A 12333-nucleotide genomic window follows, 5' to 3' on the forward strand; every position below is an offset into this window, starting at 1 on the left:
ACAATAGTGAATAATTGTTATCAGGACTGATTGTGAGGGTTGGAAATGTAAAGGTAGACGTTTTATAGCAAGGAGGGGAGTGATTAACTTTTAGTCTAGGAGCAAAGGTCCCTAATGTTCTCCCATGTAAACTATCACATAATTCACAATAAAACATTTAAGAAGAAAAAAAAAAAAATTCCAGCCACCATGAAGCTTAATTTACATGCAGTAGAATGCAAATGTAGTATTATCGGTAATTTTTTCCTTAGAGAAATGAGGTAATAATTAGAAAATCTTAACAGTTTAATATTTTTGTAGGTATTTTGTGTACTGATGTGGCACTGTGGGTTAATGCACAGGACTGCAAAGTCTGTTTGAACTGTAAGGTCGGCAGTTCAAGCTCACCAGTTGCTCCTTGGAAACCCTACACATGGTTGCTATGGTTCAGAGCTGACTCTATGGCACTTAAGAACAACAAAAACAACAGGTATTTTGATGTCATAAAAAATGGTTAAGCTCTCTGTCTTCCCTTTTTAGTTTTTTAACACATGTCCTGGAAATGAACAACTTAATATGGAAAATCCTTCATTTACATCAACACCAATTTGTGGGCAGAAAGTTCTCATTACAACTCCTCTTCGTAAGGAATCAACCCCCAAAGATCAAAAGGAAAATGTAGGGTAAGTAGGCATTAAATAATTGTGTTAGTGAAAATGGGAAGCACCATTTTATTAGTAGATACGTTTTTGTATATTTATGCATAAACCTTAATCCTGTCCATCTGGAACTAGAGTTAGAGAATAATAATCTCTATGCTCATAACTAGAGTGCTTAAAAAAAAAAAAAAATTAATACCTCAGCTAAATGTAGCCTAAGACTTTAATTTCAAGAAAATAATTATTTTAACTATTTTCTCTATATTAGTCTTTTTCCTTAATGTTAAGATAATTGATTGGAATAAGAATTAGCATATGCAAGGCATTCTTTACAATTGTCTTGGAAGGCTTAAATAAAGCACGAATACAAAAATATTTATATTATACAAGAATATTTAATGTGTGTTTTTATCATGGTTTTGCTTTCTTTAACTAGTATAAACAAAATTGTGACTGTAATACAAATATCTAAATGATTGGATAGGTTTAGAACTCCTACTATTAGAAGATCTATATTGGGTACCACACCAAGAACTCCTACTCCTTTTAAGAATGCGCTTGCTGCTCAGGAGAAAAAATATGGACCTCTTAAAATTGTGGTATGTAAACTATTTTTAGGAATTTTTCTAATTTTAATAAAACCCAAATTATGATATTTAGCATCTTTTATTTGTGACAGTTGAAAAAAAAAGATACTCTCTGAAACTTGTACGATTTTTCTTTTAATTTATAAATTGAATCGTAAACAAACCTTTGTTTGGCTTCTTTTGAATTTTTATGTGTCTTACATAATCTAGAGAAAGGTAATCAACTGTCAGTAGAACCCTTTTCTTATACTACAACCCTTTTCTTATACTATGACACTTTTAGTAGTTTCAGTACTAGTACACTGTAATAGAAGAAAATAATTTTAACATTTTGGTATGAATAAATATTTTCATAATATTTAGGAGGCTGACTGATTGAGATTCAGTTTCCTCTTCTATATAATGGAAATTATAAAACATGCCCCAAAGGGTTCTTATAAAGATAAAAGAGATCATAGATATAAAGGAGCTTGTTCTAAGTTTCAAGTAGTATTTGCTTAGTTGCTACTATTGTTACTCTAAAAGTAGTAGTAACGGTAGTAATGGCAGTAACAACAGTAGCAGTAGTAGTAGTAGCAATAGTAACAGTATAGCAGTGGTAGTAGGGGTAGTAGTTGTAGTCATAGTAGTAGTTCATGAATGAAGGGAGGTATGAAGTGTTCTAGTGATCTGTGCTTTCATGCGTATTGTCAACTTTGAAATATCCAAGAAGAACCATGGACATTCTAGGAAGATAAAAATTTCTGGTGTTAGTTTCATTAGAAACAAAATGGGATTTAAAAAAATATTAGTCATTTCTTAGGGCTTTTAGTTAGTGTGGCACTGTAAGATAAACACTTGTCCACAAGGTCTGTTTGAATCAACAACTTTGTTGTACAAACAGACCTTGTGGTCCAGTGCTTATCCTACAACTCTGTACCAGGACTCCTATATTTTAGGTACATTCATTAATTAAATTCTGGTCATCACTTTTTACCAAAAAAAATCTTCATACTTTCAAATCTAAACTTTCTTTTCTTGGAAGTTGTGTTTTAGAGGATGGACAGTAGGATTAATCAAGTCCTTTTGTCACTTCATATACGGCTATAAGAAGTCATATTTTTAGTGCTTTCTGACTTTTATTTATGTATGTACATATAACAAACTCAAAATTACATTTTATGCATTCTTTTGTAATCTGACTTTTAAATGTATTTAAGTTAATAAATGTATAATTTATCCCATAATTTTTAATGTTTATATAGTATTCCATTGTATGGAATTATCTAATTGGCTTAACTAATCTATTTTGCTATTCTTTTTTAAATGAATCATCAATTTGGCAAATATTGATTGATTACCTAGTAGGTGTCAGGACTGTGCTAGGCTTGGGGATGTGATAGTGATGTGTCAGATATGGCTCTGACCTTGCTTAGATATGTCAACAATTACTTGAAGGCATTTAAAATTTTTTTACAGTGCCTTAGGGTCATTTGACCAACCTAAAATTTGGAGAAAAATGATCATTTTAATGATTGTATGAGAGAATTGGTTTCAAACTACCTAGAATAAAGTCCCCAACAGTTTTGCCCATAACCTGTGGCATTTAAAATTTAATACCAGCAGTACGACAGTTGTTTAGGTAGAATTTGTTGTCTGAACAGATCATTTCCATCAGTAATTTAAGATAAAAGAAAACAACTGTTTAGTCATTAAACTTTCCACAATATCAATAGGCTCGTACATATCTTTATAGGAAGCTGTTTTTTCATTTCTCCTGTTTGTTCATCCTCCTTCAGTTACTTACTGAGCACCTACTGTGTGTTGATCACTTAGCTTTATAGAATGTGTCTTACTTGAAATCAAATATACTTTTTTGGAGATTGCCTTTGAAATTTTAATCCAATACAGCTTAAATATCTTAAATATAGGTATTTAAGATCTATTCTTCTAATGTTTACTAAAGCTTACTCAAAAGGCTGAAAATAGAAATTTCCATTAACTTTGGGTAGGATGAAACCTGGTATTAAATGCAGCAGTTTATGCTTTTGTCATATTAGGGCAATTAAAGGAATAATTATTATTAGTGAATGAATTAATCTGTGTCTCAGCCATTCCTCTAGGGGCGTTTGTTATTGTTGTTGTCAAATACCACAGAGTTAGTTCTGATTCAGTGCGATCCTGTGCAGATTCAAGGGGCATAGGACATTTGCATTCTCAAAGGGACATAGGGGGTGGTGAGAGAGACTCCAGACTCTTTTTATATTTTTATTCTCTTGGTGTAGCACTGTAGAATAACCACAAGATTGGTGGTTCAAACCCACCACTTGCTCCTTAGAAATTCTATACAGGGTTGCTATGATTGGGAATTGATTCCATGGCACTTAACGGCAACAACAATCTCCTATTATGGTGAAATGTAATCCTTAAAACAAAAGGTCTTGGGAAAATACACAGAAACATTAAATATATATGATAACTCCTGTATGTTTCAAACTCTAGATATGAAAGAAAGTACTTTAAAAATTCTGTTTTCACTTTAAAAGTTTTTGTAAGTGCTATGGAATCTCACTTACATATGAATGCTATTCTCCCTGACTTTGCTGGCTGAAAATATAAGCTGCTGGTTATCAGTACTGCAAGTTAAGCTAAGTTTACTGCAAACTGAACATTAGCTTGTTATTTAGTGGAGCTTTGATTACTTTTTTTTTGGTTTGTTTTTTAAGCAGTTAATTTTAAATGAAAGTTTTGTATAGTTTTTTTAATGTCTTGTGCTATACAGTATGCTTAGCTATTTGATAGAAAGATAGATAAATAATATTTCGAGATTATTTCATTACTAAGCCCACATTCAAGACAAACAGACACACATGCATTGTCTTCCTGATTATTGTCTGAGCTCTAAGTGTACAGAGATGAAAAGGTCCTGGCCATTACTTTCTATCTTTGTGGTAAAAGAAGCATGTTAACTAGTAAGTGCAAGCTATGTAATAAGTACCTTAAGTGTAGAATCACAAGCACTAGTTCATTCCCATTTTGTTCACCCTAGTGATATTTTTATTTTATTTTTTTTATGATTTTTTAAATGATTTTATTGTGTTTTATAATTTCCATTATATAGAATAATGAAAATTCCTATTTTTATTTTATTTTTATGATTTTATTGTGAATTGAGTGAACATTTACAGAGCAGATCATCAGTTTTATATTCAACAAATCATATATCTTGTTTCATTACAACGATTATAATCCCCTTCATGTCCCATCAGTTAACAGTATTTCTCTATATTCATTTTAGGTCTTCTTCTTTTTTTTTTAAACACTCAGGCATATATAATAATTTAAACCACCAAAGAGCACATTCTGCAAGTCTGTCTCCTGGCCGCCAGCTCTCAGCCCCTCTCTTCCCATGAATCTAGTCCTCAGCTGCTTCCTCTCTCCATGTCCCCATCTCTGCCTCCATCTCTGGTGTCGCTGCTTCTCTGGAAAAGGTGCTCTTTTCCCTTAGTGGTCCTAGGGTCCTCTGTTTCTAGACTGTAAGAATAACTACTCCCCATTTTTGTTACAAAACTTCTACCTTTACAATTGTGACAGTCGCAATTAGTCTTTATAACAATTACTAACTATTGAATCATAAGAATCTTATCCCTATTTCTTTTCACCAGACCCATCTAGACAAAATGACAGCTATTCAGTGGGGACTCTTATCTTCCCCCAAGACACTCTTAAACTAAACTTCCCCTTGAAACCTTGTAAGTCAGTCACTTTGTGCTTTTATCACCCTCTCATTTTAGGTAGCCAATGACTACATAGATGCCTGCACCCTGCTATTTTTAAATGAAAATTCTTAGAAATTTTTCTTTCTTTCTTTTTTTTTAACTTGTGATTTGGGTGAAAGTTATTTAAAGCAAATTGGTTTCCCATTTAATAATTTGTCCACATTTTGTTTTGTGACATTAATTGCAATCCTGAGTGCTACAGTACTTTTCCCATTTGCTATGTTTTTTGTTTCCTTTTGTTCTTTTCTGTACCTTCCTGCTTTCTGAGCATTATTCCTAGGCAGATGCTATAATTTTAATCTTATGTGGTTGATTGCTCTAAGGAGTGTATAGGGACTAGGACAAATTGTGGCCATAAATGGAAGAGTATAAAAGAAGGATTTGCTCTGTATGGGGAGAAAGAGATTGCTATAAAAGATTTTATAAAATCTTTTTAAAAACAATTTAGTCACAGCCACTTGCCTTCTTGGAAGAAGATATTCGGGAAGTTTTAAAAGAAGAAACTGGAACAGACATATTCCTGAAAGAGGAAGATGAACCTGCTTACAAAAGCTGCAAACAAGAAGAGGTGATCTTAATATTACAGTTGATAAAAGTCTCATCTTGTTCTAGTTACCCTGCTGTAATGTTTCCATTGTAAATTGTTCCTTCCAGCATACTACTTCTGTGAAGAAAGTCAGAAAATCACTCATTTTAGATAATTGGGAAAAAGAAGAACGAAATCCTCAACTACTAACTGAAGATATTTCAGACATGCAGGTTTGTAAAGAATTCTTTTTAATTATAATGCTTGCTTTAAATCCTAGTTTTGTCTTTTATTCATTGAGATTCATTAGAGATTCATAGAGTTTTCATTAATATCATTCTGCCTAATTCAAAGCGAAACTGTTAACTATAGAGAATATTGTATTTACATCCTTGTTTTTTTTTTTTTCATGTTTGTTGTGTTTTGACAGACGTTAGGTATTATATAAAAAAATGGTAGTTCTCAAAAAATTTAAATTTCAGTGCTGTTCTCTGGTTAATTTCTGAAATATTTACTATTACTACATTACCAGGATTTCATAGGAGCCAAAAGCTTTCTTGGAGGGAAAGGAACAGGGCTTCCACTACCACTTACTCAGTAGTCCCTCTATTTGTCTCCACTTTTGAATTAGTTATTTTATTTTCTTCTTTTTTTTTTTTTTCTCTTTTCCTTAGTCAGAAAATATATTTACAACATCTTTATTAATGATACCATTATTGGAAATACATGACAATAGGTGCAGCTTGACTCCTGAAAAACAAGATATAAATTCAACCAACAAAACATGTACACTTACTAAAAAGAAACCAAACCCTAACACTTCTAAAGTTGTCAAATTGGAAAAGAATCTTCAGGTATGGATTTATTAATTTCTTTTAGTGAGTTTTGTTGTTGTTTATTCAGTTTTTACTTTGGATTTGCTCATCACAAATTATATTTTTCTTTGAAATCTGAAATTGACTATGCCCTTTGCCATCAAATCCATTCTAACTCCTAGTGAATAGAATAAAACTGCCCCATAGGGTTTCCAAAGCTGTTACAACTCTTCACAGAAGCAGACTGCCCTTTGGTTAGCCACCAGCTGCTTAACCAGGGCACCAACAGGGCTCCTTGGAGTTGACTATTTCAGTAAACATTCACTATTATTTTGTTACTCAAACTAGATTTGGTGTTTCAAGAGGCTCATTCATCAGGGCACATATACACGAAATAATTGGAATTGTAGCCAAAGACTCTATTAGTGATTTTTATAAGCGCTATTACTTTTTAAAACCTAACTCCACTTCCAGCACGTCTCCTCCTAACATAGTTATGTATAGCCCTAATTTGCTATCATGAAAGGGTAAGTGGTTGGAAGCAGTTTCAGCATGATTTGTTGGTATAATGGTTTCCAGTAAACTTTTTGGCTCAAAAATCAATAAAACAAAATACTCTTCCTAGCTGTTATGCAGCCAGTATGTAGCTGTAAATGAAAGCTGGGGAATGTTTTTTACTACATTGATAGTTCATCCTCGAGAATTTGGGAGTTCACCGAGGAAGGCGTTTTTTTCTTTACAGTGCAATGACTGTATCACTAGTGTTCCTGATATTTAGCGTTCCTTGGAAGCATTTTTGCCATTCATGATGGCCTATTCACCTCTGGCTTAGCCCTCTGCTCTTTGGAAAGCACATCCTCTTTATCTATTTTAAATGATTTGAGTTTCTAGAATTTAACTAACATAGAACTTTTCAGGAAAATTTATTGCATAGCTGGTCATACCTTTAATGGAACAACCTATACTCAGGGATAAGGAAAGAAAACAAATTAAATGAGCATAAATTTAATTTTGTGTTAAGAATACATTTCCTAATTTAATTGCAAAGACATAAAGCATAATTTTTAACATTAAATCCTTCTGCAAGAATGTTGGAACAATAAAACCTGACATTGTTTTCCATGTTAAGACCATTCATTTGGTTTGGAAGCTGTATGTTGGCAACAGTACTTTTAAAAAGTGGCCAAGTGGCAGCATCAATGGACTCAAGTATGGCAACAGTATGAGGTTGGCCCAGGATTGGGCAGTGTTTCATTCTGCTGTGCATAAGGACGCTATGGGTTGGTACTGACTCGATGGCACCTAACAACAACAACAAGAAGAGGCTTATAAACTGTTGAGATAGCAAAATAACTGACTTTAAAGTCTATTGTGAAGTAGTATGGATAATTATTATAGTAATTTTCACATCACTATTCTTATTTTTTTCCTAGTCAAATTGTGAATGGGAAACAGTGGTTTATGGGAAGACAGAAGACCAACTTATTATGACTGAACAAGCAAGAAGATACCTGAGTACTTACACAGCTACCAGCAGCACTTCAAGAGCTCTAATACTGTAATTGTTATTAGAACTGATGAAATGTCATACTTCCTTTACTATATTATACACTAAATTAGGTTGCAATGAAATTCTTATCAATTAACTGTTTAAGTTTTAATATAGGCCTAAAATGGTTTGCACATTTTTTTATATATTCAACAGGCGAAAAGCTAAGCCACTTAAGTAAAGAGTAGGCAGTTTCATAAGTTATTTTTTTAAGTGATATTTTTATAGAAATTATTTTTAAAGAATAAGGGAAAATATTATTAGAATGCTCATAGATTTTTCTAAAAGTAAATTTTCTTCACAAGATACCTATTGCTACTCTCTTGATGCTACAGTTTTTTTGTAATATGTAATGATTTCTGAAAGTAGTCTCTGTATGGGAAGCATACATGATTTTATGAAGTACTTTCGCCTGTGTGCTGATTTGCTCTGGCGGACATACAAAGAAACACAGTGTAAAGAAATTTTAAGGAAGGATAGGATGTTGCACTACTTATTTTTGGTATTTTTCAAAAGCAGTAAAATTAACTACAGTGTTAAATGTATTTATTCGAGCATGGTACTGAAAACAAAAACATTGAAAAGGTTTTTTTCCTTATTAGTAAAGAGTCAGTATTTTCTTCATAAATCTCAGAAAAGCTGAGAGTTTCATTGAATGTATTGTACAGTATATAGTAGCAGGAATACTTTGTAAATTGGAAAGAAGTCTTTTTATAATTTATTTTCATTTTTGAAGCTTAAATGTAGGTATATATATATATATATATGGTGTCTAGAAGCCAGTGTTGTTTCCTGTCATTACAGCTGACATAGTAAAGAACAATTTTAATTTTTTAAGTATGAAACAATAGTAAGTTATAGTTGCAAAGAATACAATATCTATATTGTATGTCACATCTATCTAAGCATTGCACTATGCCCTTTAAATCATGTTGGTTATAAAGTAGTTCTAAAAATGTATTAAATAATAATTTAACATTTTCTTTTTAAATTATATTGGGGCGGGTCATATAAATTAATCCAATGATTTGTATATGTGTTTGAAATTTTTGCATTTTAATTTTGTTTTAAAAAATAAGACGGTATCTTGGTCCATACAAACAGTCTGCACTTAAAAGTTTATTGTATTTGCTTAATGTTTCAGAAGTAGAGAACATTATCTTTTATTTATAAAAATATTTTGTCCTTTTATAAATGTTTTGTGTTTCTCTACAGGTTACAACAGTTGCTTCAGTTGCCTGTTTTAGGTGTTTGCACTTATTTTTTCTTGAAAGAATGCCTTTTATTTGCTTTTGTGGTAGATTTTTTGTAATTCTTTGAGGCATATAATGGTGTGTTGTCAACTTAAACAGACAGGTAAATAAAATTGTACACTGTAGTTTTAATTATTTATAATTGACACACTCTCTCCCTCTCCACTCCTGAAGTATGCTGCTATAGAAAATAGCAGACTCGGCTTGCTGCTATGAGAGAAGGAAAGAGCCACCACCACTTGCACTGAGTGAAAAGATAAAAGGCAAATGATGGCAAGTTCTCATGTTAACTTAAAACAGCCATTACCAAGCAAAGTCTTGCAAATACCAAAATGCTAAAAAAAAAAAAAAAAAAAAAAAGCCTTAGAAAAAAAACAAAACAAAGCCAGTTTAAGACTGATCTGTTTTTATGTTACTAGAAGTTGAAATACCAAGTATTTTAATGCCTAGCTCTTGAGCAGTAAACATAAAAGGGTTTTAAGCTATTTAAAGTCACTTGCTAGTTTTTGCATATGAAATGTAGTGAGAAGTAAAGAAAATGTTTGGTATTAAGATTATGCCTTGTTGATAATAGATAAACCAATTTGAATCTTCTTAGCAGCGTTTGTTAAGTATGTTGATTGCTTCCTAATTAATGAACTTCTCACAGAAATTTCACTTTGGAAAACCAATGATTGTAGCAAAAATATACTGGATCATTTTGGTTACCTTGAACTAATGCATATAATGGTTCTTTCTTTTTTATAAATGAAGCCCTTAGATGGTTTGGATGTATTCAGTCTCGAATCACCAAAGTATAATATCTTGGAAGAGCTATAATTTTTTAAAGCATAATTTTTCTTGAGCATTAAATTATCCTAAATGTAATACATTGCAGATAAGCCGAGGCTTATTAGATATAGCACATATTTGGATTGGTATTGGTTGAATCCTCCAGTTAACTGCTTTGTTGCATTTTGCAAGATATTTAGTCTTAAACATGTCAGGCATTTTAAGCCACCTATATAATGTTGTGTTCATTTGAATTTCTTTTAATATATTTTAAAAGTGCCAGGCATACATGTAGCAGTCATACTTGCATGGAAACCGATTATACATTTTATTATAAGGTTTTCACATTCATACAGCAACCCAACAAAATTGAGTTTTATGCTATATTGGGAAAACTATTGTAAGAGAATCTTGCATACAATGCTGATATATATTAACATCCACAATAAAGCATATGTGTACAAGCTAACTTGGCATTGCTCATTGCATTTTTCATTTTTTTAATGTTTTATTGTGAATTATGTGATAGTTTACATGGGAGAACTTTAGCTTTATGTTCATCCTATCATATATCATTTCATTGGCATGGTTACAATCCCTTCCATGCATCATCAACAATCCAAAGGGTATACCCTGCAAGCCTGCCCACCCCCCTCCCCCCCCCGATCCCCCTGGTCTTCAGCACACAGCCCCTCTCTCTGGGTCTAGAGTCCCCAGCAGCATCCTCTCTCCATGTCATCGTCTCTGTTTCCATCTCTGGTGTCTGCTTCTCTGTCACTGCTTCTCTGGGTAGGGTCCCACTTTCTGCTCTTCTCCCTTGATAGTCCCAGGGACCTCCGCTCCTAGACTGCAAAGTTAATCACTCCCCACCTTTTGCTACAAAACGTCTACCTTTACATTTCCAACCCTCACAATCAGTCCTGATAACAATTAATCACTGTTGTATCACAAGACACCTATCCCCATCTCCTTTCATCAACCCTGCCCAGACAGATTGGATACTACTCAGTGGAGATTCTACCTTCCTCCACACCCTCTGGATCTAGCTTCCCTCTTGAAAGCTTGTAAGCCAGTCACTTCGTGCCTTTGTAGCCACCAACACCCCCCACCACCACCTTTTTGGGTAGCCTATGTCCAAGTTGCCCATCCTGTCTACTCTGTGTATGAAGGGGGTGGGAATGATCTTTGCTGTAAAGATTTGTTCCCTCTTTTGAGCTACTGCATCCATAGGTGTAGGTCAAGTCCATCAAATTGTATTACATTACTCTTTTTTTCCTCTTCTTTCTTCTTCTAGTTGAGCTCTGATCATCCAGTCATTGAAGCCAAGTCAAGTGGGTATTATCTGCAAGTGTGGGTGTTCTTGTGCTTATGCCCTCTCTTCTTATCAGCTGAACGCTTCATTCTCTACTCTAGCCCTCTGTGGCTATGTCACTGACTCTGGGCCCAAGAGTCCCCAGGTCTTGCCACACTGCTGGCCAACCAGGACTCCACCAGGATTCACAGGAGTCTATTGAACGTTGTAGGGTTTAGCTTGCAGTTTCATTGCTGGTTTTCCCTCACTTTCCCTTATCGGTGACCAACGTGGTCACGAACAGAGTGTGTATTCCCATTGAGTCTTAGTCTTAGAAGAGAGTTTGCCCTGAGGGGATCCGACCACTTGCCTTGATGTTTCCTGGGTGAGCAACTTGTTTCTTCTTGTAGTAATCACTTGGTCTGCCTATATTGTTTTGTATTTTTCCTGTAGGTCTTTATTTCAAGAAGTATTTCCTATCCTTCTAGCTGCTCCAGGCTGGTCTGCTTGTCCTTTCAAATGGAAATTTCCCACCTCAGAAGATTCTGAATGGGGTTCAGGATTCCACCTATGGTCTTATGTAATGCAGAGGCTCTGCTGGAAGCCTCCTTCACTGGGCATGTTGTAGCCCCATTTTAGGTATTCCAATCGGTTATAGTTAGAAGACGGACTTACAAGCTGTCTATGTTGATATTTCTGGCTATCCTTTCTCTCCCTCTCAAGTGTCTTATTTTATAATGGTATGCCATGGAAATCAAGATTGAAAAGACAGCCAAGCATCTTAACATTATTTTCCCCCTTTTCCCTATTCCAATCATGTCTCAATCCCTGTATCCCAAAGCCCTGTTGTTCAAAGGTTGTGCATACATCATTATTTACCTTTGCCCCACTTAGCCCATACAAATGTGCCTAATTGTTCTCCCATCCACTTTGTTCTTCCATTCCTCTCCCCCTTCTTGTGTATTGCCTCACTCCCTAGCACTCAAACTATCCTGTGTCTATTACCTACTCTGTGTTCCACTTTCCTCTCCCTCCCCACACTCCATTCCCCACATCCCAGCAACCAGCAAATAATCTCCCCCACCCCCTTCTTTAGTATGGGTTCTTTTTCTTAGTCTTTTACAGTAGTGGTCCTATGCAGTATT

General features: G+C 34.2%; 1 protein-coding gene across 2 annotated transcripts in view; it reads left to right on the forward strand.

Annotated features, from left to right (window-relative positions):
* The window catches only part of MYBL1 (v-myb avian myeloblastosis viral oncogene homolog-like 1), a 37985-nt gene extending 30099 nt beyond the window's left edge, over positions 1-7886 (forward strand). Inside the window, exons 11-16 of one of the 2 annotated variants that reach the window (XM_006860042.1) lie at positions 520-662; positions 1123-1237; positions 5432-5551; positions 5638-5742; positions 6184-6363; positions 7758-7886. In XM_006860042.1, coding sequence (XP_006860104.1) covers positions 520-662; positions 1123-1237; positions 5432-5551; positions 5638-5742; positions 6184-6363; positions 7758-7886 — 792 coding nt within the window. The remainder of the gene's footprint in view (positions 1-519; positions 663-1122; positions 1238-5431; positions 5552-5637; positions 5743-6183; positions 6364-7757) is intronic. The other variant, XM_006860043.1, reaches the window with a different exon arrangement.
* Positions 7887-12333: the final 4447 nt, after the last annotated feature.

The sequence above is a fragment of the Chrysochloris asiatica genome, unplaced genomic scaffold (assembly GCF_000296735.1).
Source record: "Chrysochloris asiatica unplaced genomic scaffold, ChrAsi1.0 scaffold00036, whole genome shotgun sequence".
Taxonomy (NCBI): Eukaryota; Metazoa; Chordata; class Mammalia; order Afrosoricida; family Chrysochloridae; genus Chrysochloris; species Chrysochloris asiatica.